This window comes from Budorcas taxicolor, chromosome 21 (genome assembly GCF_023091745.1).
Source record: "Budorcas taxicolor isolate Tak-1 chromosome 21, Takin1.1, whole genome shotgun sequence".
Taxonomy (NCBI): domain Eukaryota; kingdom Metazoa; phylum Chordata; class Mammalia; order Artiodactyla; family Bovidae; genus Budorcas; species Budorcas taxicolor.
Window position 1 is genome coordinate 23845351 of NC_068930.1, and position 27118 is coordinate 23872468.

Here is a 27118-nt window from a genome sequence, read left to right on the forward strand (position 1 = left end):
ATCCAGCCACCCATGTTAGAAACCTGGAAGTCATCCTGGACTCCCTCTCCTCAGGCCTGGCTAAGCCATCGGTCCTGCCCATTTTATTGGGAGCCTATCTGATACCCATTCCCTCCTCTCCATCCCTTCAGTTCCTACCCCAGTTCACTTCTGCCTGCAACACTTCCGTAGCCTCTTCCCTCTCAAATCCGTCCCACCCCCAGAGGTTGGCGGGACCTCTGTGACCCCATCGGGTGCTCCTCTGACTACCTCACTGTGCTGGAAGATCTACAGACTTTGCCCCAAAACCACTTAGGGGATTGGGGAGACACAGGAAACTGTGGGGAAGGGTCCATAGGACCGTGTTCCGTCTCCTCCCTGGACAGACACGGACCTCCGTGATCTGATCTCTGCTCGCCCATCTCTGCTTCACACTCCACCTTCCCAGCCGCCTTAGGATGCACATAGCTGCTGTTTTTCACTTTCGTGCCTTTGCTTATACTGCTGTCTGTGCCTCAAGTTCCCTCTCCCGCACTGTCCGCCTTGTCTTCACCTGCCGACACCCATTCTTTGAAGACCTGACTCACTGTCTGTTGCCTCCCCAAGCCCCAGCTGGGTTAGACAGCCAACGCTTCTGTGCTCCCAAGTGTCCCGTGCACGCCCCGTCATTACATCAGCCCGAGTGTATTATCATCCGTCTATGTGCTAAGTTGCTTCAGTCATGTCTCTTTGCGACCCTATTGACTGTAGCCCACCAGGCTCCTCTGTCCATGAAATTCTCCAGAGAATACTGGAGTGGGTTGCCGTTTCCTCCTCCAGAGCATCTTCCCCTCATCTGTCTATACGCCACATGAAATGCCAACTGGACCAGGACTGTTGAGATAGTAAGATTAACTGCAGTTTTTGCAAGAAGGGAAGTTTTTTTGTTGGGAAGGTTCCTCTCTGAGATGTTATCTTTGTTGCTGTGTATCCATAGGGTCCATGTTTCACCTCCTCCTCCTCCCCCACCCCGGCCTTCTGCACACATTTTACCTGACGCATATCAGGTACTTAAAAGCACATATTGAAGGCAGGTGAATAGCAGGTGACGTGGCTCGTAAAGGTTACTTCAGGCAAAGATCAGAAATAGTTTTCTCCTTAGAGGAAAAGACAGCTGTGAGTAGTGAGTGCAGTGATACAGAGGCAAAGCATATTTTCACTGTAGTGTGCAAATTATTAAAACAATTTGTCTTAGAAGAAATGAAGCTTGGATACAGTGCTTAGTGCTAGAAAAAGTTGACAAGTAAAATCTGGGTCATGTTTTGGAACTGGAAACATGTCACTGTATGAAATCCAACTTATCATTCCTTTGGCTGATAAGAAACCTCCCACTGGAGTTTTTAATCTTCTTAGAGATCATTAAAACATTTCCGAGACTATGGGTTATGATGTTCAAAGCACTGAAATAAGCATCTTTCTTTACAGACGCCTGAGAAGAGTTACTGGAAGTCTCCAAGTTCTTATAAAGCCACACCAAGAAAGGTCCCTCGGACACCACAGACTCCACTGTGCACCCCGGAAAGGCTGCAGAAATCCCCTGCGGAAATGACCCCTGCCAAACAGGTCATTGTTAATGAATTCTCGAAAGACTTCTCTCCACATGGCTGGGATTCACCATCGCAACCAAAAGTCACCCCTCGGAAAGGACACTCCCTGGCAGAAGGTGCCTCTCCTCTTGAAAAGGTACCGAGAACTCCCCAGAGACAAGGTGGTCAGCCCCCCAGATTTTTGCAGAATTCTTCTTGGCCACGCTTGGCGGACTCCAGTCTGGAAAGCACCTCCTGTCCAGCAGCCCTGGTTTCATCAACTGCCCAGACCAGGAGTGTCTGTCTGACCCCTAGCAGATCCTCTGCTCAGGCACCTCCCAGGACAGCAGCCTCGGGGGTCCAGAGACAAGCTGCTTCCGAGGGCACATCTCCAAGTCAGAAACACCAGCTCCCCCGAGGCTCTGGAGCACCCCAGGCAGAGAAGCTGCCGCAGCCTTGGAGTAACAAAGCTGTCAAAACCCCAGAGAGACCAGGGAACGCAGCTCTGACTTTTCCAAAAAAAGCTATTACCTCTCCTTCACGTGGTATTTCCAAGAAGAGTTCACTTGGGGAATTTCCCATGGCATCTCCTTCGTCTAGACAAGTGGGCTGGCAAGAGGTCCAGAAATCACCCAGCGTCACCACACCTCCCTCCTGTTCTGCTCCCTTGACACCCCCCAGTGCCTCACAGGTAGCTCCGTCTGACCTCTGGCCCCCTCCGCCCCCTTCCAAACATGGGAAACGGCATAAAAAGACCTCGGGAACAGAACGAGACTTCCTGGAGGGCCAGCCTGACAGCTTGGCTGCTCTGAGGGTTGCCATAACTGACAACCCAGCTGCCATCACAGATGCTGGAAAGAACCAGAAGGCAGCGACCCTCTCTTCTCCAGCTTCGCCTGAACTTCCACCTTACCCTGGAACTGGCTTTGGGAGTGACTGGCATACATCCTCTCCTTTGCTTATTGCAACAGACTCGGACTGTCTCACTCTCCTGGATGAAGCTGAGCACCATGGCCATGATAACTTAAAAAGCAGCATTTCACCCCTGGACGAAGATGAGAGGTTAAGGACGGGTACGTGTGAGAAGCCGTCTCCGTGTGACCCCGGGATTCCTCCCACCTCTCCTTCCTCTGAGTCCCGCTCTCCCCTGATGCCCCCCTACGACCCGCACTGCATGGCAGACACAAAGCAGCGCCAGGCGGCCACGCAGCTAGAGGACCAGCAGGCGTCAACCTGGCCCTGTAGAGCCCCTGCCAGCTCGCAGGCCTATGAGGTTGAGCTGGAGATGCAAGCTTCTGGCCTCCCCAAGCTCCGAATTAAAAAGATAGACTCCAGCTCTTTGTCAGAAGCCGAGCCCCCGCCAAGGGAGGAGAGCTCCCTCCTGGGTCCCAGTGTGCCCAAGGCCAGCAAGTCCTCAGGCAAACCCGAAGCCACCTGCCTGTCGGCCCCCTGCCTTTGTCCCTCGCACAGCACCCCAGGCAAGAGTGGGGGACAGACCTATATCTGCCAGTCATGCACCCCCACCCGCTGCCCCTGCGGTACCCCCTCTCCGTTCCAGACAGAGGTTGGGGTTCCTTGGACCCCATCCCCCAAGCACAGTGGGAAGACGACTCCTGACACAATTAAAGACTGGCCTCGCAGAAAGAGGGCGGTGGACTGCAGCCTCGGCCCCTCTGCTGGGAGGAGCGAGGTCAGTGCCGACCTTCCCGGGCGACTGTCACCACTGGAGTCAGAGGGCAAGGAGCGAGGCCTGGAACTTGGCATCGGCAGGCCCCCCATCCTGGGGGATTTTGAGCTAGAGGGCGTGTGTCAGCTGCCAGACCAGTCGCCTCCCAGGGACAGCGCGCCCAAGGCTGAGGAGGCCTCCTGGGGACAGTTTGGGTTGGGGTCTAGGAAGAGATGCCTCTCTGCTAAGGAGGAGGCTGAACGACAAGTGAAGAGGGCCTGCGACCCGCAGGGAGACTCGGAAGAGCGGTCTCCAGGCACAAGCATTCGCCAGTTGCCCTCTCCGGCAGATGGCGAGGCGTCCGTCCCAGGTGAGTTTGCTGTGTCGAGCTGTGTGGGCATGGCAGCACCAAGGGGACGCGGCGGGAAGGCTCGGGCTTCCTTGTCGGGGCTGTGGGCTGCACTGACCGTGCCATCGCTCCAGGTGCCACTCCGCCTCCCGGCTGTGCCATGCGGAGCTGCCTCTCTGCCAGCGGGCTGCAGGCGCTGACCCACTCTCCGCTGCTGTTCCAGGGGAAGACACCCTCCTCTCAGCGTAAAGACGCCAGAGGTAATTTGTTGGAGATCTGTCCTTTGGTTAGCTCGATCTCAAGTTACCTCCGGGGTTTTCAGGCAGTTGAATCTCGGAGGGGTCGTAGGGTTAGGGTGGTTTTATCTCCCGCGTTGTCATGGGCTCCCAGAGAAGTACCACTTTAGAACTTACGTGCTTTGAAACCACCACCACCAAAAAAACAAACCGTCAAAATCCTACCAGATTACTTTAGCTTCTTGAAGACAGCGACAGAAGTGGGCGCACAACCACTTTCTGCTCGTCTGGGTCCCTGGGGTCGGAGGGGCGAGCAGCCCAAGTGGCTGTGTGTCGAGCCAGCCAGCCGTTTCTCCTCAGGTTACACCCCTGGGTTTCTGTCCATTTGGTCTGAAAAAGGACTGGCTATTATAATCCCCCTTCAGACTCGAGGATTCCCCTCGACCCCACCTGGGAAGAATGGGATTGAACCTGCTAAGTGCACCGCGTAGCTAGAATTGTTGAGGGGGGTGCAGGAGGCGGGGGTCTTCAATGGTTCTGCTCCCTCAAGACCATGATACAAATCATGCGAAATAGCAAAACCTCCACAACCTGAGACAAAAAGAAGGTGCAGAAAACTGGAGCGCCACAGGTTTTCTGCATTTTCAGTTACTTGTTGCCATTTGCTCAGTGCTTAAATTAAGAGTAGAGGGCCTGATGAAACAGTGTGGGTAATGAATGCTTCCACGGGTGAGAGCACCTACAAGCAATGTTGGTTTTCTTAAGTCCATCTTCATGCGTAACCCTCTGCAGGTCAAGCCCACTTTCCTCTGTTGTGTTCTCGGTTACGTCCTGCATGCTAAGTCTCCACTTTTTTCTAGATGAGGATGTGGATGTATTTTCCCCCACGGCAGAAGACTCTCCTTTCAGCCGAGCATTCTCCAGGAGACGCCCTATCGGCAGAACTTACTCACGGAAGAAGCTGCTTAGCTAGTTAGGATGGAACCGTCTGGGGGATGTATAACTACAAACACTACCGACTTTGCCCAGAGCCACTGCACTTCCTCACAAAAGTGCTCTGAGAGCAGTTTTCTCTGGACACGCACGGAATTCCAGACGTGTAGAATAAACACATTCTTAGTCATGTACCCAGAAACCTGGTCCATCTGAGCCAGGGCCCTGTGGTCCACTCCTCATATGTAACCCTCAGCTTGCTGCACAAAAACAGGAATAACCAGGGCTTAATGGAACAGAGGAAACTTAAAACATGAAGGTGAGGCCAGCCAGGTCCCCACGGGCAGAAAGAAACTGGTGGTCTGGTCCCAAGCCTCTTTTACCAGGATCAGCTTTCAGAGTCCCAGTAGAATGCCTTCAAGTTTTCAAATCCCCCCTTTGGAATCCATCCACCCCCAAGCCCAGCCCTAGTCCACCACACCTGCCTGGCCTTAGTGAGGTGGTATGCTGCTGCTAAGTCGCTTCAGTCATGTTCAACTGTGTGACCCCCATAGACGGCAGCCCACCAGGCTCCCCCATCCCTGGGATTCTCCAGGCAAGAACACTGGAGTGGGTTGCCATTTCCTTCTCTAATGCATGAAAGTGAAAAGTGAAATTGAGGTCGCTCAGTCATGTCTGACTCTTAGCGACCTCATGGACTGCAGCCTACCAGGCTCCTCTGTCCATGGGATTTTCCAGGCAAGAGTACTGGAGTGGGGTGCCATTGCCTTCTCCATATGAGGTGGTATAGCTGGTAGTATAACTCAGTGGCAGCCTGGGTGTCCAGAATCAGACAAGGAACTGTAAGGCAGGATCCCATTCCAGCCCCATGTCAACAGTGACCATGGCGAATTCAGAACACTCTTGTCACTTGCGAAATGGGAGAAGGACCCCTACGTCGGTCCTTCCAGTTGCTGTAAGGCCAGGACCCCAAGACAGAGGCAGCACTTGGAAGCAGCATGCACAAAACAGAAGGCTGAGTTACAGGGGTAGATAGGTTTGCATTCCCTGTGTAACAATAAAATCATCTCTGGCTTTTTAGCATTTGGTGCATTTCTGTGTAACATTCCAGCCTGAGGTTAAATTTGACCACGGTCCAGCTCTAGTGGTTTCCAGAGCAGCCATATCTCAAGGTCTGCCCTGGGAGCCGGCCAGTCCCCGGCACGGTTCCTGTCCTTCACAGGGAAACTCGCCTTAGTCATGGAGCTGTCCAGGGCTCCCCGCTGCCCAGCTGGCTATCAAGTCCAGGCCAGGGCCTTGGCTAACAGAGCTGATTCAGAACCATTTCACGGACTCTGAAAAGCTTTCAAGCCTGTTGTATTTCCAAATCTGAGTCCTACTATGATCTTATAAATAAAACCCATTGTTTATTCCCTCCAGAGATTATTTTCATTTATTATAAAATGGTTTTCTGAAACTCAAGCCAAAAGGTGGCAGAGAGAGAGACAGGATGGTGGAGTAGAAGGACTTGAGCTCGTCTCCTCGAAAACACCAAAGTCACAACTGCTGAACAACCATCAACAAAAAAGGCTTGAACCTACCAAAAAAGATACTCTACACCCAAAGACCAAGAAGAACCACAAGACAGGAGGGCCGCTTTCACGATGTAATCAAATCCCACACCTGCTCAAGTTCTCCCACAGGAGTGAGTTCTGAGCCCACGTTAGGCTCTCAGCCTGGGGGTCTGGCATCGGAGGGAGGAGCGTTTGGCTTGAGTGCAGGAGCTCCACAGGGCTGGGGGAGACGGGGGAGACAGACTCCACTCTCGAGGGCACACACGAGGTTTCATGAGCACTGATGCCCAGGGCAGAGCCGTGACTCCATTAGAGCCTGAACCAGACCTACCTGCAGGTCTTGGAGGGTCTCCTGGGGAGGCAGGAATTGGCTGTGGCTCACCATGGGGACAAGGACACAGGTGGCAGACACCTCAGAAAATACTCACTGGTGTGGGTTCTGGAGGTCAACGCTTTTGCACCAAGACCTGGCCCCACCTGACAGCCTGCTGGCTCCAGTGCTGGCACGCCTCACCCCAAACCAACAGAGTAGAAACAGTGCCTCCCCTCAGCACACAGGCTGCCTAAAACAGGAGCCAGCAGCCGCCTACAAACACCCCTCTACAGGCAGGGGGACAACCCCACTCCACCCACCAGTGGGCAGGCACCAGTCCCCCATGGGAAGCCTGCACAAGCCTCTTAGACTGGCCTCATCCACCAGGGGGCAGACACCAACTGCAATCCTGCAGCCTGAAGAACGGAGACTACAAACAAACACAAAATTAGACAAAAGGATATGGTACAGAAATAGTTCCAGATGAAGGAACAAGATAATAAAACTGCAGAAGAACAGCTAAGTGAAGTGGAGATGGGCAGAACAGTCGAAGTGATGGCCTGTGTTTTATAAAACTCTTAGAGGAAAGCACAGGCAGAACATTCTTCGACATAGATCACAGCAGTATCTTTTTAGATCCACCTTCCAGGATGATAAAAATAAATGGTACCTAATTTAAAACTTTTGCACAGCAAAGGAGACCACAAACAAAACAAAGACAACCCACAGAATGGGAGAAAATATTTGTAAATGAAGCAACTGACAAGGGCTTAATCTTCAAAATACACAAATAGCTCATGCAGCTCTGCATTAAAAAAAAAAAGACAACCCAATCAAAAAATTGGGTTGGCAGAAAAACTAAATAGACATTTCTCCAAAGACATACAGGTGGCCAGAAAACACGAAAAGATGTTCAGCATCGCTAGGTATTACAGAAATGCAAATCAAAACTATAAGGCATCACCTCACACCAGTCAGAATGGCCATCATCAGAAAGTCTGCAAACAGTAAATGCTGGCGAGGGTGTGGAGAGAAGAGAACCCTCTTGCACTGTCAGTGGGAATGTAAGCTGGTACAACCATTATGGAGAACAGTATGGAGGTTCCTTAAACTAAAAACAGAACTACCATATGATCCAGCAATCCTACCCCTAGGCATGTATCTGGGGAAAACTATAATTTGAAAAGATAAATACACGCATTCCAGTGTTCACTGCAGCACTGTTTACACTAGCTAAGACATGGAAGCCACCTAAATTTCCATCAGCAGAGAAACAGGTACAAACATGGTACATATACACACTGGAATATTACTCAGCTGTAAAAAATGAATGCCATTTGCAGCAACACGGACCTAGAGATTATCCTACTGCGTGAAGTGAATCAGACAAATATGTGATGTCACTATATGTGGACTCTCAAAAAATACAGATGAACTTATTCACAGAAACAAACTCATAGACTCTGAAAACAAACATGGTTACCAAAGGGGAAAGGGAAGGGGAGGGATAAATCAGGAGTTTGGGATTAACATGTACACTCTTGGGCTTCCCTTGTAGCTCAGTCGATGTACACACTATTATATATAAAATAGATAACCAACAAGGACCTACTGTATAGCAAAAGAGCTCTACTCAAAAACCTGTAGTAAGCTGCATGAGAAAAGAATCGGAAAAAGAGTGCACATATGCACGTGTATAAACATTCTGCTTCCCATCTGAAACTAACCATGCTTTAAATCACTATAAAATTTTAAAAACTGTATTAAAAAAAAGCCAAAACATGGCAACTGGGTGCTGCATCCTAAAGGAAGCGACTGGTAGAAATGTTCACCTTTTTTAAACAAGTGATTCAAGTCCAGTTCTGGGCAGTGGCCTGAATTTGTTGACTAACAAGAAAGATCAGGACCTGATTCAGAGCTTGAGGTAAGGACTCCTTCACAGAAGGGAGCGTCAACACCACACCTTTGGGCAGGCCCCGAATCTCCCAGGTGTTCCTACAGGGGGTTTTTCCTGACGTCGATCATCCCTGGGCTGACCCTCCGCAGTTCCCGCCGGGGCTTGGCCAAGGGCCCGAGGCTCCAGGGCAGACCCGCCTCGCCCACAGGCAGCACCCGTCCCACTGGGGGCTCAGCAGCCTCCCGCAGCCGCAGCTCCTCAGGGGAGCCCTGCTCCTCACTGCACAGGCTCGAGCGTTTCCATGTCAACGGTAACGGGGCGTGGACCAAGTCCGGCATCTCCTCCCGTGGGCGGGGGGCCCCCTCCGTGCCGGTGGGCTGCCAGAGAGGCTCAGGTGCTGGGTAGAGCTCATCCTCGCTTCCAGGGGCTTGTCTGTTCTCCAGGCACGGGGTCCTCTTCTCCCCACCCGTCACTGGCAATAACAACATTCTTGTCAGAAATGGAGGTAGCCAGCCACCCCTTCCTGAAGCCCTAGCCTTCTTCCAACACCCCCATGCAATCAACAACATGTGAAATGACCCAAGAGCTGAAGGCAGAGTGGTTTCTAAGCTTTGCCCAGAACAAAGAAGACCTGGCATCAGGGCTGAGCCCCGGCCGGCCTGGTGACGGCACGCAGCAATTACCCCTGCTCTGGCCGGCAGCACTCAGGCTACTGAGCTTCTGCTTCAGCTCCTGGCTCAGCCGCACGTGGCGGCCCAGCTCCTTCTCCAGAGCTTGGATTCTGGCCTCGTACTGCCTCCTGCTGTCCGCCAGCCCTTCGCCAAGATGGTCTGGAGGGAAAACGGCAGGAGGAGGTGGTGAGGCGCTGCGGGGCGGGCGGCGGCCCCCGCGGCGGGCCCGGGCCCCACCTCGGCTCTGCTGCAGCAGCAGCTGCACGTGCTGCTCATGTCCCCTCTGCTGCAGGGTCAGCTGGCGGTCCATCTCCAGGCGCTGCCGCTCCAGGGCCGCCTCCAGCCAGTACACCAGCCTCTGCTGCTCCTCCAGCTGCAACTCAAGCTCCGAGAAGGCCACCTGCTGCTGGTGCTGCTCCTCGCGGAGCGTCACCACCTGTCCCCAACAGCCAGGCTCAGCCACCAGAGCCAGCTCCCTTCACCCGGGACTGTTCACACAGGGGCAGCAGGCGTGTGGCCGGCCCACCGCCCGCGTCATCCACCTCCCCCCACCCCGGTGGAGGCGGCGGTCTGCAAGCTCCTGACCCACCTTGTCGAAGTACTTGCAGAGCAGGGCTCGGGTCTCTGAGGACGAGAGGTAGCTGAGCTTGGCCATGAGGTTCATCTCGCACTGGGACAGCAAGGAGGCCGAGGCCCGCAGCACTCGCTGGCGGCACGTGATGGCCTCGTTCTTGTACTCGATGGCGGCGTCCAGGGCCTCAATGGCCTCATCCAGCTGGAACAGCGTCCGCTCCTCCTGCGGGGACACGGGGACGGGTGGAGGGGGACACCTGCCCCCTGAACACTGAGGTCCTGGGCAGAGTCATGATGGCCACATGCAGCCACAACCCAGCCCTTATGTGCCCGCTGTCCTCAGAGCCAGAGGCGCCCCGCCCACTGCAGCAGGAGCAGGGGCACATCCATCTCAGCCTCAGCTCGGGTCGGGGAGGCCGGGGCTCCGCTAGGAGGCTGCTCTCTGAAGCTCACAGCCTCTGGAGTGACCTGTGCTTGGGAGACCCTGCTCTAAAGGGAAGGCGTGGTGGGGCTGTAGAGGCACCCAGGGTCTGCTGGGGTCCATTTCCCCTTCTTTTAAATTTTAACTTTTTGGTTACACCATGCAACATGTGGGATCTTAGTTCCCCAACCAGGGATCAAACCTATGCCTCCTGCAATGGAAGCACAGTCTTAACCACTAGACTGCCAGGTAAGTCCCCGGGGCTCCGTTTCTCTAACACAGGCTCTCTCTGCTGGCAGGAGGGCAAACCTGGCTGTGAGGTATGCTGACATGGTCCTGACTCGCGTCCCATGTTGGGAGTTGAGAGGTGTGAGCATGTGCTATACGCCTGAGGTCAACGTGATGCAGGACACAGGACGAGTCCCGAGTCCAGCTGGGGCAACCGAGGGCAGCGAGGCCCAGCTGTGTGTCCCAGGCCCGGGGGCTGGACCAGTGGTGGGAGGGCTAGTCCTGCACCTTCTGTGGGGACTGACACCCGGGAGGGATGTATGTCCCAAAGCAGGGAGGCCCACACCCAGCGGAGAGCCGGGGCCAGGGGCGGAGGGGAGCAGGTGGCCGGGCTGGCCCACAGGGCGCACCTCAGGTGAGAGCAGGCTGCCCTGCCTCAGCTTGCTGTCGATCTCCAGCCGCTGTTTCAGCAACGAGTCCTTCTCCTGGCGCAGCGCGTCAATCTCCCCACGGATCTGCTGCTGGCTCTGGGCGCTGCCCTGCCGCAGCTGCCCGCTCTTCTCGGACAGCTCCTTCTCCAGGTGCTCCAGCCGGCTGGACACTCGCACAATGTCCTCATTGAGGGCCTGGGGGCGGCACCGCCAGCGATGAGGGAAGGGGAGGCCCTCCCAGGGGCCACAGGACAGGCCAGCCCTGCCACGGAGGCTAAGGAGGTGTGCTGTCCAGCAGGAGGCCTGACTCGGTTCTGTACAAGCTGGGGAGCGGGGGCCTAGGGGACCCGAGCCTCTGAAGAGGGGGCCCCAGAGACGGCCCGGAAGGAGGACACAGAAAAGCTAAGGACAAGAGGGGCAACATGGGCAAAGGCAGAGCAGGGTGGTGGTGGCCTGTCACTAGCTGGTGATGGGAAGGATGGGGGGTTAGTGGCCAAACCCCAAAGGCCCTTGGGGAACCTAATGTGGAAGGAAGTGAGGGTTCTAATGGCCAAGGGACATTCCAGAAAATCCAGCTGAAACGCTCTAGGACTCCATGACAGCAGAAGAGGGTCTGGAACCCTGAGGGCGTCTAGCCTAAGCACTGGCTCCTGGGACAGCTCTGGGCTCTGTGTGAAGTGACGGACTCCTTCTCTAATCCTCAGGGCAACACTGGTTCCATCTGAGAGGAGGAAATTTGGCTCCAAAACTTGCTACTCAAGAGGGAGGGAGCAACGAAGCCAAGTGGAGCTGGGTGGGTGGGGGCAGGCGCAACTGCCTCCAACCCCAGTGAAATCTCTTTCTCTCTGGCCAAACGACCTCTCTATACCTGTGGTTCCTCGTTCTGCCTGCACAGAGCAGGTGGTTAATGAGGTACAATGCATTGGGGGTAGATACCTGGAGAGGCTCTTCTACCCACACATCAGAGCCCGCATCACAGACACTCTGAAGATGCACAGGGTAGAGCCCAGGAGGACAGAGGCCTGGCTGGAACTCACCTGGCAGGGGCACCACCTAGAAGAGCCTCATCCGTCTAGAGCTCACCCGGCAGCATTGCCAGCTGGAGACATCTCACTTGGAAGGACCTTATCTGATGGCATCTCACCTGGCCGGGCCTCACCCAGCAGGATCTCACCTGGCTGGCCCTCACCTGGCAGGATATCACCTGGCCGGGCCTCACCCAGCAGGATCTCACCCGGCAGGATCTCACCTGGCTGGCCCTCACCCGGCAGGATCTCACCCGGCCGGGCCTCACCCGGCAGGATCTCACCCGGCCGGGCCTCACCCGGCTGGATCTCACCCGGCCGGGCCTCACCCGGCTGGATCTCACCCGGCCGGGCCTCACCCGGCTGGATCTCACCCGGCCGGGCCTCACCCGGCAGGATCTCACCCGGCCGGGCCTCACCCGGCTGGATCTCACCCGGCAGGGCCTCACCCGGCTGGATCTCACCTGGCAGGGCCTCACCCGGCTGGATCTCACCTGGCTGGCCCTCACGTGGCAGGATATCACCTGGCTGGGCCTCACCTGGCAGGATCTCACCCGGCAGGATCTCACCTGGCTGGCCCTCACCTGGCCAGGCCTCACCTGGCTGGCCCTCACCTGGCAGGGCCTCATCTGGCAGGATCTCACCTGGCCGGGCCTCACCTGGCTGGACCGCAGCCGCTTGCTCTCCAGCCCTGTCTTCTCCTGCATCAGGGCCTCCTTCTTGGCCAGGATGGCCTCCCGCTTGTGGAGCTCCTCCCCCAGCTCCTCTAGCGCCCGCCGCTGCTGCAGGACCTTCTCCATTTCCTGGTCCAGCCACTTCTTCTGCTCCTCAATCTTCTGAGGGACAGCGGGGGAGGCGAGAAGGAATTCAGCTCTCCCCTCTGGCCACATGGGTGGTGTGGATGGCCACCCGGCTCAGAGGGGTAGAATGGTGTGCCCACCGGCTGACCCCACAGGGCACTCTAGCAACTGGCCAGGCTGCCCGGGCAGGCTACGGGTGACCCGGGGGTGCAGTTCAGCCTGGACCCCACCTGCTGCTGCTCCAGGCTGACCACACAGCCGTTGCTGCCGCTGCGCCGCTTCCTCTGAAATGCCGCGATCTCTTCTGTCTTGATCTTTAGGATTTTCTGCTGCTGCTCGTGCTTCAGCTCCAGCTCCTGGGCATGAAATTCAGGGTGAGTCCGGTGGGCAGGGCCCTGTGGGGTACCAGTGTCCTCCCAGAGCCCGCGATCCCCAAAGCCCACAGGAGTGCCTGTCCTGCTCCCAAGACAACCCTGCCCAGCACCCCCCAGCCTCGCAAACACAAGATTGCTGGACCCCTTATCTGGTTCATCTCACTGAATTCTCACCCTAGCCCTGAGTTTCCTCTAATTCTCACTTTCAAGTGAAGAAACAAACTCAGGGAGGCCACGTGACCAGCCTTTTACAGTCGCGTGGCGGTACGCGCTCCCCTCGGCCTCCTGGCTGGGACGCAGGCACCCCGCCGGCCAAGCAGCCGACCTTGACACGGTGCTGCCGCTTGTTCATCTCCGTCTCCAGGCGTCGCTTCTGCTCTGTCTCCTCGCGAAGCCGCCTCTGCAGCTGCCCCTGCTGCTGCCGCATGAGCTGCACGTTCCTCTCCAGCTCCTGCAGCCGCTTCTCGCTCTGGGCCGACAGTGATGCCAGCCGCTCCGTCGCCTGCTTCTTCTCCTTCAGCACCTGGACCAACACAGCTTCCGCTGGGCTGCTCATGACAGCTGCCAAGAGCCGGGCATGGCGCCTGGCACTCAACAAGGACAGGCAGGACAGAAAGACGATGAAGAGGGACAGACAAAAGGGAAGACAGGCCAATGGACAATAGACTAATAAAAACAGCAAATTATAAAAATGTCAAAATACTGTGACATTTACTACACACCACACAGTACACCAAGTGCTCTCGGTATATTAAGTGATCCTTAGAGCCCTACGAAACAACTTTAAAGCTTTCCTACTTAACAGATTAGGGAACTGAGATGCAGAGAGGTTAGGAAACTTGACCCAGGACCCACAGCTAGTCCATGGCAGAGGTGGGATTCAAACGCAAGCAGTCAAGGCTCCTGAACCTTCGCTCTGCTCTACTCTACTCTAGTGGAGGGACAGGCGCAAAGATGAAAGGATGGAAGGGTGGGTGGACAGACAGACGATGCGATCATATAAAGGCGAAAAACAGGGGACTTCCCTGCTGGTCCATGGCTAAGACTCTGAGCTCCCAAAGCAGGGGGCCTGGGTTTGATCCCTGCTCAAGTGAACTAGCGGAGAAGGCAATGGCACCCCACTCCAGCACTCTTGCCTGGAAAATCCCATGGACGGAGGAGCCTGGTGGGCTGCAGTCCACGGGGTCGCGAAGAGTTGGACGCGACTGAGGCGACTTCACCTTCACTTTTCACTTTCATGCATTGCAGAAGGAAATAGCAACCCACTCCAGTGTTCTTGCCTGGAGAATCCCAGGGACGGCGGAGCCTGGTGGGCTGCCGTCTATGGGGTCGCACAGAGTCGGACGCGACTGAAGCGACTTAGCAGCAGCAGCAGCAAGGGAACAAGATCCCACATGCCTACAACTAAAAGGATCCTGTGTGACACCTAAAGATCCCGCATGCTGCAACTAAGACCCAGTGCAGCCAAATAAAAAACATTTTTTTTTAAAAAAGTAAAAAACAGGATGAACAGACAATGCAAGGATCGATAAACAGAAACAGAAAGACAAACGAACAGGCACATAAATAGTCACTCAACTGATAAAGGGATAGCTGGATGGCTGAATTAGACAGGCACCTGGACTGGTGGGTGGATGGACAGAGGGATGATGGGCTGGAGGGATGGATGAACAGACCGCTGGAAGGGTAGACGGAGGGAGGGGAGGGCTACAGGAGGGAGGGTCGGTTCCTTCCCATACCCTTGCCTCATCCTCGCTGGCCTCCTGAGGTGGTCTTCAGGCAGGGCCCACCTCCCTGCCTCTGCCTCTGCTGTGTTCAAAGATCCCCAGCACTGCCAGCTCCTACCTAATACCAGCCTCACTGTGGAAGGCCAGGAGGGCATTCGCACCACCAGCCAGGGCTGGGGCAACCCTTGGTTCCACAGTGGGCGTGGGCTCTGGGGCTCACACATGTCTTGATCCCAGGACCCCAGCCTGCGAGGCTGCAGCCACCACACCCGGGGTCCTGACACTGACCTGCACTTGGTTCTGAGCGGCGGCAACCCTCTTGCGGAACTCCTGGAGCTGCGAGCGCTCACCGGCGTCCTGGGGCTCCCTGCCCTCGAGCTCCCGCAGCTGCCTCTGGCCCTCGCTCAGCTCGGCCCGCACCCGCTCCGCCTCCCGCTCCAGCTCCTGGATGCGCTGGCTGTGCTGACGATTCAGGGCCTGGGCGGCCTTCCCTGGAAGAACCGGGGTGCAGTCAGCACCGGAGACCCCTCCTTGAAGCATCACAGCTCCTCCCCAGTAGCTTTCCCAGACCTGTCAGTCCCCGGCACCTACAAGGATTTCATGATGACTGCACCCTCCAGTACTGTGACCATTTACTATTTTTCTTTAATTTGACTTATTTTTTAAAATAGCCTTTTCCATAGCAGTGACCCAGAGAAAATACAGGTTAACTAGTTTTCCTGTTACCTAACACATGCTAAAATAAATATGTAACTTGAAGCGGCATACAACTAAGCCTCTAGAACTAACTTCCATTTGTAGGAGATAGGACAAAGGAACAAGCTAAATGACACCACAAGGAAGCTAAGAGACAAACCCAGAATATCTGGGATCTGGAACATTCTACAGGATGACTGTGAAAAGCTGAGAGAAGGGAGATTTCAGAGACCTAATGAGCAAATGTGTGGACAAGCCCAGAGCTGCACACAGACACTGTTGAAGAACTGCTTCTGTTCAGAGCACTGTGAGGGCATCAGTTTAGTTAGATATGCTAATGGCATTTTGGTTAAAATATCCAAAAAGAGGCACACTAAAAGGTGCAGGAATGAAATGACATTAAGTCTCGGATTTGCTTCAGAATATTTCAGCAAAAAAGGACTTCCCTGGCGGTCCGATGGCTAAGACTCTGTGCTCCCAATTCAGGGGGCCCAGGTTCGGTCCCTGTTCAGGGGGCTAGATCCAGCATGCCACAGCTATTAGTGAGTTTGCAAGTTGCAAGCAAAGATCTGGCACAGCCAATAAGTTAGAAACAAAAAATTTCAGCAAAGAAAAAAGGGAGAGATGCAAACGTGGGCCAAGCTTGGAAATGCTAAATCTGAATGATGGGTATGTAGGGACTCATATGTCTGTCTGCAGCTGTTCCCAATACATTTCATAGTAAACTCACGGCCATTAAAATTAAAGAGCTCGACCAGTCACCACCTGAAGCCATCCCCTGCTCACTCGCCTGTGTCACCGGTAGCAGACGTGCTGCTGTGACTGGGGGACGCTGTTTGCTCCCCAGGACCGCTGTTTGGGCCCCGTGCAGTGTCTGACACACAGCAGGCAACTGATTAATAACAGTAAGAAAAAACGCTTCCTGAAAACCAGTCTAAGCATTTTACCTGAATTAACTCATTCCAACAACCTATGAAACAGGTGCAGTTACTATCTCCACTTCAGAGCACACAACGGTTATCCGACCTGCTCAAGGCCACCCATCTGGAAGAAGCTGAGTGGGCAAACATCTGGACCCCGCTCCTAACCACCCACCCTCAGGCGGGAGGACGGCCCAAATCCCCTCCCTCACCTGTGCGCACCAGCTCGCCAATGAGCTCCTCCTTCATGCGGATGTTGATGGCCAGCTCACGGATCTTCTGCTGGGCTTGGGCCAGTCGCCACTCAGAGGCCATGGCCGCAGGGGCCTGGCGGGGCTGAGCCAGGGCCTTGCTCCCACTAACCACTGTAACAGGCTGACGGTCAGGGCGGCTGCCACGACAGATAGTGGGGGAAGCGGGGGTGGGCGGAAGGGAGGGAAGGGGAGGAATGCCCCGGCCAGGGGCAGCCAGGGATGGTATGTGGACTCTCTAGGGTGGCCAGTCCAGGACCATGAGTGGGTAAAGGGGTCAGGACCCTCTCTGTGCCCCACCCAGCTCACCTCTGGGTCCCAGGATAGCTGCACCCAGCTCCTCCAGGCAAAGCTCTGGGCCCTTCCTGTTGAGTGGACTCCCTGGGCAGGGCCCCATCCTCTGGTTCCACTTGCTAATCCCATTCCTGGAGGGCAGAAGGGGAGTCTGGACCCCTCCCCAGCCCTGCCCCAGCCCAGCCACCTCCCAGGCCCGGAGGGGAAGAGAGAACCCCAGGCCTTCCATCATCCCAGCGTCACCTTGACCCCAGGATGTCTGTCTGGTAGAACTCAGAGGCCAGCGGCTGAGCTGAGAGGGTGCAAGGCACTGAGGGCCACCTTGGAGGCTGAGAACCAGGAGGCCGGGTCCATCCCTCAGCACACCCGCCCCAGCGAGAACGCTTGATTCGAAGCCCACAGCCCCGGCCTGCTTTCCCCAAGGGCCGGCCAGGCCGATGGAGGCAAGGGCACCCTGAGACTGCAGTGGGATCCCCCTCTTGCCCAGCTGAGGCCCTGAGCCGGTCCTTGTCAGGTGGGCCACGGGTCCCACTCACCTTCGTGGGTGCAGGCTCCGTCGGGGCGGCCCCTCCTTCTCCCCCTCCTCTTCCTCTTCCTCTGATGCATCTGAAGAGCCACTTCCCAGCCTGTCTCCCTCTGTCAGAAACTTGGCTCCAGCCTCCCTGCCATTCTTCATCTGCTGGGGAATGCCAGGGTTTCAGGACAGGCTCCCGGGGCCCTCTCCATCAGCCATCTCCCCCAAGTCAGTCTTCGGCCCACCTTGCGTGCTCTTCAAGCCCAACCTTAACCTTCAGGATCTAGCTCCAGTGATATCTGAGAGGCCTTTCCAGTCTCAAGTTGAAGCAGAAACTTCTCCCCTCCTTGTTCCTTCCTCTACTCCTCCTGTTCTCTTGCCCCCCACCACCCCCACCCTGCTCCAGCTCCCACAGCTGAACTAGCACTCCTCAGGGGACAACCTCCCCTTTCCAGCGTGTATATAAGTCATCTGCAGCAAGTCTTATCTCGCCAACAATGCCCCACCAGAGTCGGGGGTGGGGAGTCCGTAACAGGCTTCTTCCAAACCCACGTCCTCCCACCCCTCAATGCCTCTGGCCTTTAGAGCTCAGATGACCCAGAGCTTTCAGGCAGATGCAGGAGCAGCCTTTGTCCAAAAGGCCCCAAGTGACAGAACTAGAAACAAGAGACCAAGTGCAAGGAGATCAGAGCTCATGGAAAACTGAACTTGCAGAGGAAGGCATCCAAAGATGGTGTGTGTGTGTGCGGGGGCAGGGAGGGGGTGACTTCAGAGGTGATGAGCTCCCCACCCCTGGAGGCAGGCAAGCATTCCATTCCATACTGGAAGCCAGAATCCCCTCTGTAATCCTCACTCCAAGCAATCTCCAGCTACTCCAAGGATGCTCCATGGCACCAGATCCTTCTGAGAGGCCCTACCCAAACTTGGGCCATTCCTCCAGGAACACCAGAAAGGGGCATTTCATAGCTAGTCCCGTGAAACCACGAGGTGAGTGACACATTCCCCAGGATTGCCCCTCCCCTGCCTAAGCCTGCCCAGGTCAACCAGCAGACACCCAGCCTTGCCATCGTCTCACCTCTCCCCAGTTCTCAGGGCCAACTTCATCTCCAGGAATGCAGACGGGAGGAACCATGCCCAGCACACGGGTGTGGGCACCTCCCAGGGGGGCTGTGTGAGGCCGGGGCACAAAAGACCCCGGAGGTAAGCCCTGCAAGATCCCTGGGGCCCCCCAGCCTGGCCGCACCAGCTCCAGCTGCAGTCGCAGCTCCGCCATCTCCTCCTGCTGCTCACGAAGACGGTCACTCTGCAAGACACGGTCCAGGTGCTGATGGGAGACGTGCATGAGAGAGAGGTGGGGAGCCGGGGTGCTGACAGGCAGAAGTGCAGGAAAATGAAGAACACATCTGAGACCACCCTGCCCTGTCTGTGCTAAAATGGAGGGCCAATGCCTCTGACCACCTCTTGGGGTCCCTCTGAAATACACAGAACATTAGCTCAGGTTTAAACTCTCCCAACCGGCCACATCACTGACTTGATGGACGTGAGTTTGAGCAGGCTCTGAGAGTTGGTGATGGACAGGGAGGCCTGGTGTGCTGCAGTCCATGGGGTCACAAAGAGTCGGACAGACTGAGGGACTGAACCGACCCTGCCCCATCTATCACTCCCTCCATGTTCATGCCACTTACTGCCACCAGGGGGCACCAGGAGCACCGCTGACCTGGTTATCTTCGCACAAAAGGGAAAGCAGGGCTCAGGAGTCTCATGGGACTGCCTCTCTGGTCCCAATTCCAACTCGCCCCACACACTCACTTGCACCAATCTGTTCCTTTCCTCTGCACTTCTGCTCCCACCTCTACCCAACCTGCCAGAACCCACTCCTCTCACTCCAACACAGCCGTTTCACCTCCCGGCAGAAGTCTCCCCTCCCCACCATCACTGTGGCAGGGGGCACCCACCTGAAGTTTGTACTGCTCCATGGCGTCCTCCAGAGCGGCCAGAAAGTCTCGGTTCTCCTCTTGCAGCCGGGCCACTTGGCTCTGCAGGGCCAGCAGCTGCAGCGGCCCCTCATCCTCCTAGTGGGGCAGGGAGCGCAGCTTCAGGGGGACAGTCAGGACGAGCCTACCTGTCCCTGAGTCACCCCGCCGGCCCTGCTTGCCACTCTGCTCCAAAGCCTGCCTGCAACTGGGAAGGGGTCCAGACCCGACATGGCCTGCAGTTCCCTCCACAAGCCATTGGGCTATCTCTTGTCATTATTAATCATATTTTCATTAACAGTAATATCACTACCACAATTATTAAGAACTAGCCTTCACCAGCACTTATGACACCCTCAGTCCTTACATCCCAAGGAGGTAGATACTCCTGTTATCTTTAACAGATGGAAACCCTGAGGATACATCAAAGGTCATCAGCAGAAATGCCTCTGAATCCCAGTATGGAAAACCTTCTTCCTCACCTCCCCGGCCCCCCGCCCACCCCCAGGCCACCCCCGGCCCCTGGTCACCTTTCGCACGCTGGGTCCATGGGTGGCCTGCTCCTCAGCAGAGGCGCTCTCGATGCCGCTGTCGGGCCCGGAGGCGGAGCTCAGGGCGCTGCGCTCGCCCTCGACGGCGCACAGCCAGTCGCGCACCTTGCGGGCGGCAGCGCCGGGCAGCCCAGGCTCGGCCTGCAGCTCGCGCAGGAGGCTGTAGGCGGCGTCGGTGCGGGCTCGGTAACGCGCGCACTCGGCGCCCAGGCGGGCAGCGGCCGTGGCAGAGGCGGCGGCAGGGCCCAGGGCGCGCCGGCCCCGGTGGATGATGCGTGTCTCCGACCGATGCCTAGGCGGCCCCCGGGCGCTGGCCACGGCCTCCTCGGGCCCCCGCTCAGCCTCAGGCCGCCAGTTGACAGTGGCGCGGTTGCGAATGTTCTGGGCGCGGCTGGCATAGTTGAGGGTGTTGAGGGTCTCGTCAAAGTCGGAGGAGGAAGGGCTGATGCAGGCGATCATCATTGTCTTGGCATTCCCGCCCAGGGAGTCTTTGAGGATCCTGAGGGTACCAGGGACATGTGTCAGGGGCCCCACAGTGCCAGAGCCAGAAGTTCAGACCCCAAAGAGGGTTTGAATCTCTGTGTGGCTCCCTGTGGGCCCAAGGCTTCAACCAGGTGTAGACTGTGGCCCAGAAATCAGAGGGGGACCCATCTCTTGTCACCTCACCCCAGCCAGAGAGGCCAGATAGGAGCCAGGACAGACAAAGGGGCTCACGGGGCCTCTTTCCACTGGGCCAGCAGCAGCAGCAGCTCACCTGGTGATCTTGGAGTCCCGGTAAGGGATGTGGCTGCCCCGGCGCTGGGGATCACCCAGGGCACTGATGACGTTGCCTAGCGCCAAGAGGCTGCTGTTGATCTGGATGCTCTCCTTGAGTCGCTCGCCTGTGCTGCCTGTCTTGAGCACCCTCTCTGAGCCTGCCAAGTCCACAAAGTGGAACTTGGAGACAAGCAGCTGGCCGGCCGCAGGTCGGGGCAGGCGGCTGGGGGCGCGACCCCGCTGCTCCAGGGTCACGGTGAAGATGGTGTGGGAGCGGCTGGAGAGGCGGTTGAACTGTGTGGCTCCCGTGTGCCGTGCTGCGTTCCCCATCTCCAGGAGGCTCAGCACCTCGTCCAGGCCCTCCACGTCCACTTCCTTTACCCCACACAGCACTGTGGGCACAGAAGGCTGTGAGCCCAAGGCAGGGCAGCCTGAGGCTGATCAGCTAGGAGGGCAGGCTGAGCAGGACTGGTCCTCTAGAGCTCTTCCTGACTCAGGGGCCCCTTCTGCATGCCCAGGGGGTCCTGCCCAGCAGCAGCAGCTTCCCTGGTGGCTCAGGTGGTAAAGAATCTGCCTCCAATGCAGGAGACCAGGGTTCGATCCCTGGGTTGGGAAGATCCCCTGGAGGAGGGCACAGCAACCTACTCCAGTATTCCTGCCTGGAGAATCCCATGGACAGAGGAGCCTGGCGGGCTACAGTCCATAGGGTTACAAAGAGTCAGACATGACTTAGCAACTAACACTTTCACTTTTTTCAGCTTCTCCTGTGCCCACCTCAGTGACTCTCACTCCGGGTACACCAGTGTGTACTGAACTCACTCTGGGTACACCAGTGTATACTGAACTCAGCAAAGACTGGGAAATGAAAGCAAAACTTCCCAGAGCTTGAGTTTCCTAGTTAGGAGGTACCCCCCTCCAGACAGGGTATCCACCCTAAGCAGGTGAAGCCTCCCCAAGCCAGGTTCCCCACTCCCAACCAGAGGAGGACCCAGGAGTTTCTTACCAACATTCCCACGGTCGTCCTCCCGGAGCTGGATGTCCCGGCGGGCGGTGCCCACCTCCAGCAGGTCTCGGAACTCCTCCTTGTACACTTCCAGGTAGGACACGTGCACCAGACAGTCCAACAGGTCACTCTCATCAATCAGCTTGAAGGCCTCGGCCATGGCCCGAGGGATGATGCCCTGCTCGTCCTCGTGAAGGGAGGCTGCGGAGACACCACAGGGCCACCCACCATGGTGCTTTCAGCTGGGCATGGCACCCACGGGGCCCAGAGACTCCTGCCAGAAGCTGGCGGGTGGGGCTCCAGTGTGGAGAGGGTAGAGGCAGAGGCCAGCATGGGCTGGGCAGCCAGGCCAGGCTCCAGGGTGCTCAGGCAGAATTTCAGAGTTGGAAGCAACCCCTCAAGGTTCAACCAACCACTTTCATGATGTAAGCATCTCCACTACACCCCTGCCAGACAGTCAGATACCCTTTGTTTGATGACTCCTGGGGACTCATTATCATAGTCTACACTCAGTTATCTAAAGAAGCCCCTAACTTTATGCCAAGGAAGTAATAAAAGGATGTTCAGAACACACTCTTCCTCATAACTTAAAAAAACACAAAACATAAACACCCTCAGTGTCCATCGCAACATCCAAGAGGGGGTCTGATTAAATAAATTACCTTATATCCACAATGGCATGCTAAGCAGCCATTAAAGTTTTTGCTTGAATAATAATTAATGATATAGAGAAATGTTCATGATATTAATATATTGTTAAGAAAATAAAACAGGATACAAAAGAATGGTACATTGGTACCATATTTTTTTAAGTATAAAAATTTTCACCAGGAAAAACTGAATGCTAACAGCGTGAGTGAAAGGCAATTATCAGAAAGTGTGAAAGTGTTAGTCCCTCAGTCATGTCCAACTCTTTGCAACCCTACAGACTGCAGCCCACCAGGCTCCACTGTCCATGGAATTCTCCAGGCAAGAATACTGGAGTGGGTAGTTATCCCCTTCTCCAGGGGATCTTCTCAACCCAGGGATCAAACCTGGGTCTCCTGCATTACAGGCAGATTCTTTACCATCTAAGCTACCAGGGAAAGGCAGTTAGCAAATAAGTCTTCTTTTGTGGATGTGCTTTTCTGTATTTCCCTAATTTTCTACAACAAACATGTACACTTTTCAAATCATGCTCCTTAGAAGCGGGCAATCCCTTCAATTGGCCCAAAGCATCTCTTGCAAAACTCTGCTTCAGAGCCTCATGGAACCAGCCTGCTTCCCTGTTATGCAGCCCCCAGAGCATGTCTCTTCCAGGACAGTCTCCCTTCCTGCCATCCTGACCCTTGACAACGATCCTGACAACCTCCAGAGACAAGACAACTTCCCATGCCCTTCCTCCCCATGAGGTCCCCAGAACCAGACAGTATGATTCCATCTCTATGGACTTTAGAGGGCCACTAACCTCCGAGGACTCTTCTTCCTGCCCGACCCAGTCCAGTGACATAGCTGATCCTACCCTGGGCTGCAGATTGACTTAGGAAACCTGCCCTCCCTCCTCCAGCCTCCTCATCTTCAACAGGAAATGGCAGAGGCAGAAATTCAGATGTTTGAGGCCCCTCAATGAACACAGGGGGTCTCAAGCCAGGTCACTCACCCACACTGGCCTCCCCCATGGTGTATGTCTTCCCAGAGCCCGTCTGACCGTAGGCAAAGACGGTGACGTTGAAGCCTTCAAAGAAAGCCTCGAGGAGGGGCTGCACACAGGCCTGGTACACAGCCTCCTGCCCGGCGTCCTCATCCAGCACCACGTGGAAGCCAAAGTGGCGGTCTCGGCCCAGGGTGACCCGGCTGCGCCCCGGCTCCACCGTCAGGCAGCTCTGGTGCCCGTGCAGCAGCTCCTTGCGCAGGAGTGGGCGCACTCGAAGGGCCACCCTCACGGGGGCCTCCTCGGCCCCTGGCAGCCTCTGGGCCTCCAGCCCCATGTTGAGAGACTGATGCTCCCAGCCCTGCGGAGAGAGGAAAAGGCCCCAGCTATCAGCACCCGGACTCACCTTGCAGGTGACCTGGAGCCAGTTCCTGCAGCTCCTGATCTTAGAGGGATTAAAAGGGAAGGTGGTCAAAATTCAAAACATCCTCTGTGCCCTAACCTGATGCCCAGATGCTGCAAGGGCCACAACAGAATCCTACATGGTAGCATTTCACGGCTCCCATCACTGACAAAATGAGGCCCTAACTCCTCCACTCAACACCCAAGGGCATCTGTGTTCTCGCTGGGACCCCCATCACCTCATGGCAGATAGATGGGCAAACAGTGGAAACAGTGACTTTATTTTCTTGGGATCCAAAATCACTGCAGATGGTGACTGTAGCCATGAAATTAAAAGACACTTGCTCCTTGGAAGAAAACCTATGACCAACCTAGACAGCTTATTAAAAAGCAGAGACATTACTTTGCCAATGAAGGTCTGCCTAGTCAAAGCTATGGTTTTTCCAGTAGTCATGTATGGACATGAGAACTGGACTATAAAGAAAGCTGAGTGCCAAAGAATTGATGCTTTTGAACTGTAGTGTTGGAGAAGACTTGAGAGTCCCTTGGACTGCAGGGAGATCCAACCAGTCAATCCTAAATGAAATCAGTCCTGAATATTCATTGGAAGCACTGATGCTGAAGCTGAAACTCCAATACTTTGGCCATCTGATGCGAAGAACTGGAAAAGACTCATTGGAAAAGCCCCTGATGCTGGAAAAGATTCATATGGTTGGATGGCATCACTGACTCAATGGATGTGAGTTTGAGTAAGTTCTGGGAGTTAGCGAAGGACAGGGTAGCCTGGCGTGCTGCAGTCCACGGGGTTGCAAAGAGTCGGACACGAGTGAGTGACTGAACTGACTGCCTTTGTCACCTCACATTCCCTGCTCCACCTTCTTAAAAAGTCAGCACATCCTTTGAGGCCAAGCCCCTACCACCAGATACTGCCAATTCCATCTCCTAAATATCAAGTATACCCGCTTCTCTCCATCCTATTACCCAAGCTCGGATCCCGCTCACTGGACAGAATATTTACCAACCTCTTCACTGGCTTCAGCCTCCCTGCACCTTCCTATGTGACAACCAGGGGCATCTTTCAAAAATGCAAATGTGACCACACCACTCTCCTGCTTAAACTGCCCCCCAAACAGGCAAGAGGGGCTCCCTAATGCTCTAGATTCAAAACCTTAACAGGAAAAACAACTTTTAATGGACCCTGCCTACCTTGATGACTTACCCACTAATACCCCACATTTCCTCACCTTTCTCTGCCTGCAGCACACTCAGCTGTTATCAGGGCCACCTCAGGGAGTGCCCTCCCCTCCAAAGAGGGGCGTCTGCTCTGTGGCCCCCACCACTCACCCACCCACACCCACCGCTCTAGTTCTCCCGTCAGCCACTGACCACTCCCTCGCCTTGCAAAAGCCAGATTATCCATTGGTCTCCCCTCACCTCCCAAACTGGGGGCTGGGAGGCAGGGACCCACCTGTCTCCTTCACAGTGTATCTCCAGTACCCAGCACAAGGTCCGACGCTGAGTAGCTGGTGAGTAGTAGATGGGGAAAGGGAACTTTCCCCATGCCCACTCCTCGCCCCCACCCCGAGGGTCACAGCTCTTTATTTTTCACTACTTCTCTCGGCACCTGTAATCGTTCGCTCGTTCGTTCAATCAACAGTCCCAGCTGGGTGTCCGGCCCTGGGGCAGCAGCGGTAACTGCCACGCAATACTACAGGCGCCTTCGGGCATCCCTGAGTCACAGCTTTTCCAGCCCCGCGGTCCCGGCTTCTCCGCGCCCGGGCTCGGGGCCCAGTGCTCTGCGCACCGAAGGCGCCCGGACAACACCGAGGGTTCCGGAGTCGGAGGCGCCGGGCACGGGACAGGAGCTCCGGGAAAGTGGGAAAAGTGATTACAAAGGCGAACCCGACTCTCGCAGCGTGGGTGCTCGCTCCTCCTGGCCAGGCCCGGAATGCCAGCCTCAGGCCCCGACTTAAGGAAGGGGAGTCTCCAGTCCACTCGGAGAGGGGCCTGGAGGAGATTAGCAAAAATGGGGAGGGAGGGAGTGGTCCTCGTGCTCGGTCAAGGGTCTCCGGGGTTCCGACGCCCACTGCCACCCAACCGAGGCCTGCACAGGCAAGGGACGAGCGCACGCCTCCTCCCTCCCACCCTCCTCCGCCCCTCCCCGGCCCACATTAACCTGCTAGGGTGCGAGCGTCGTCTCCCCGCGGGACACTGAGGCTCTGAGCCCCAGCGCGGCGCGGTCGGATGCCGTCACCGGGACCCCCGCCCACCAAAACATCCCGCCCCTCATCCTCAACTCCTCCCGCCTGGGCGCTCCGGGGCGGAGGCGCGGGCTGCGCGGCGCCGCGGAGTCTGTCCGCAGACGGGGCGGAGCGGGGGCCGGAGGGGCGGGGAATCGGGCGTGGCCTGGGCTGAACGGCTGGACCGCAGGCCCCGCGACCCCCAGCACCGCCCCGAGTCGCGAGCGCTGCGCGCTGATATTAGCATCTACTCGCTTAAAGCTGGAACACAGCAAGCAACAAGGCCGCCTAGATTTTCCGAGCTGGAAAAGCCCACCAGCTGGTGGAGCGGAGCATCTAGGTTTATGATGCAAGTTGTAACAAGTGGTAAATGAATACTAACTAGGAGACTGTTTTCGTTCCACAAGCATTTTCTAACCCTGAGACTCCGGTTAACAGTACCCTAAAAATCAATTCCTGCAGAAGGAAATGGCAACCCACTCCAGTATTCTTGCCTAGGAAATCCCATGGACAGAGGAGCCTGGCGGGTTACAGATAATGGGGTCGCGAAGAATCGGACACGACTAACAGACTAACACTAACTAAAAATCAACTACTGTAGTTCGATTGTTCATTCAGGCGCAGAGACCTTCCCCCTTCCTTTCTATTGCAGCCCTCCCCACGCCCCGTCAAAGCTCAGCAAAGCTCACCCTTCCGAGACCCCAGGAAGCCTCCAGCCTTGTTTTCATCTGATTTCGCAACCTCTTCTAAAGCCGAGGAGGACTCATCCGCTCTGAGATATTCGGGATTGGGATGGTGTGGCAGAGGCCCTGGCTGCTCATTGGGCACTCACACCAGGAAGTCATCCCTGGGCCCCTTCTCTGCCCCAGAGCTGGGGTGACCTAGGGGTGGATGGATGAAAGCACTAGGGAGCTCCTGTTCAGGCCTTCTAGCAAGCTGGGCAGAGAGCAAGATTGCCCGAGAAATCCTGGCCCCACAGTTCTGGCTCATAAGTCCCCAGTTTGGAATGGGCATGGGATTCACTGGTGGACCACACTGCCCCCCAGCCTTGGGTTTCTGGCTGGACAACTGGCCCTAGAAGAGGCTAGCGGGAGGTGGGGCTGCCACTGAGTTCTTAGCCTCTCCAGGTGGGGAGGCAATTCTGTGG

General features: G+C 56.1%; 2 protein-coding genes across 2 annotated transcripts in view; one reads left to right on the forward strand and one right to left on the reverse strand.

Moving 5' to 3' along the window:
- Window positions 1-3965, forward strand: part of TICRR (TOPBP1 interacting checkpoint and replication regulator) — a 40596-nt gene extending 36631 nt beyond the window's left edge. The window contains exons 20-21 of the mRNA XM_052659982.1: window positions 1444-3580; window positions 3694-3965. Of these exons, the coding sequence (XP_052515942.1) occupies window positions 1444-3580; window positions 3694-3965 (2409 nt within the window). The remainder of the gene's footprint in view (window positions 1-1443; window positions 3581-3693) is intronic.
- A 3360-nt stretch (window positions 3966-7325) lies between these two features.
- Window positions 7326-26015, reverse strand: KIF7 (kinesin family member 7). The gene is made up of 19 exons (XM_052659494.1): window positions 25908-26015; window positions 23339-23690; window positions 21700-21900; window positions 20695-21088; window positions 19920-20439; window positions 19372-19488; window positions 18492-18719; window positions 17439-17581; window positions 16918-17033; window positions 16570-16722; window positions 15030-15232; window positions 13340-13537; window positions 12871-12996; window positions 12500-12676; window positions 10795-11010; window positions 9752-9958; window positions 9400-9598; window positions 9175-9321; window positions 7326-8963 (listed from the first exon to the last, which is right to left on the reverse strand). Exons 2-19 carry the CDS (start codon window positions 23664-23666, stop codon window positions 8590-8592), a joined length of 4047 nt encoding a protein of 1348 aa, XP_052515454.1. The 5' UTR covers window positions 23667-23690; window positions 25908-26015; the 3' UTR covers window positions 7326-8589.
- Window positions 26016-27118: the final 1103 nt, after the last annotated feature.

What these genes read in the sequence shown, in the direction of transcription:
- KIF7 (XM_052659494.1), bottom strand. Translation starts at nt 23,666, where the DNA reads ATGGGGCTGGAGGCCCAGAGGCTGCCAGGGGCCGAGGAGGCCCCCGTG. An exon ending in TGGAGCAGTACAAACTTCAG is followed by an intron (nt 18,720 to 19,371) that starts GTGGGTGCCCCC and finishes CGTGTCTTGCAG; the next exon opens with AGTGACCGTCTTCGTGAGCA. An exon ending in TGGCGAGCTGGTGCGCACAG is followed by an intron (nt 15,233 to 16,569) that starts GTGAGGGAGGGG and finishes CGGTTCTTCCAG; the next exon opens with GGAAGGCCGCCCAGGCCCTG.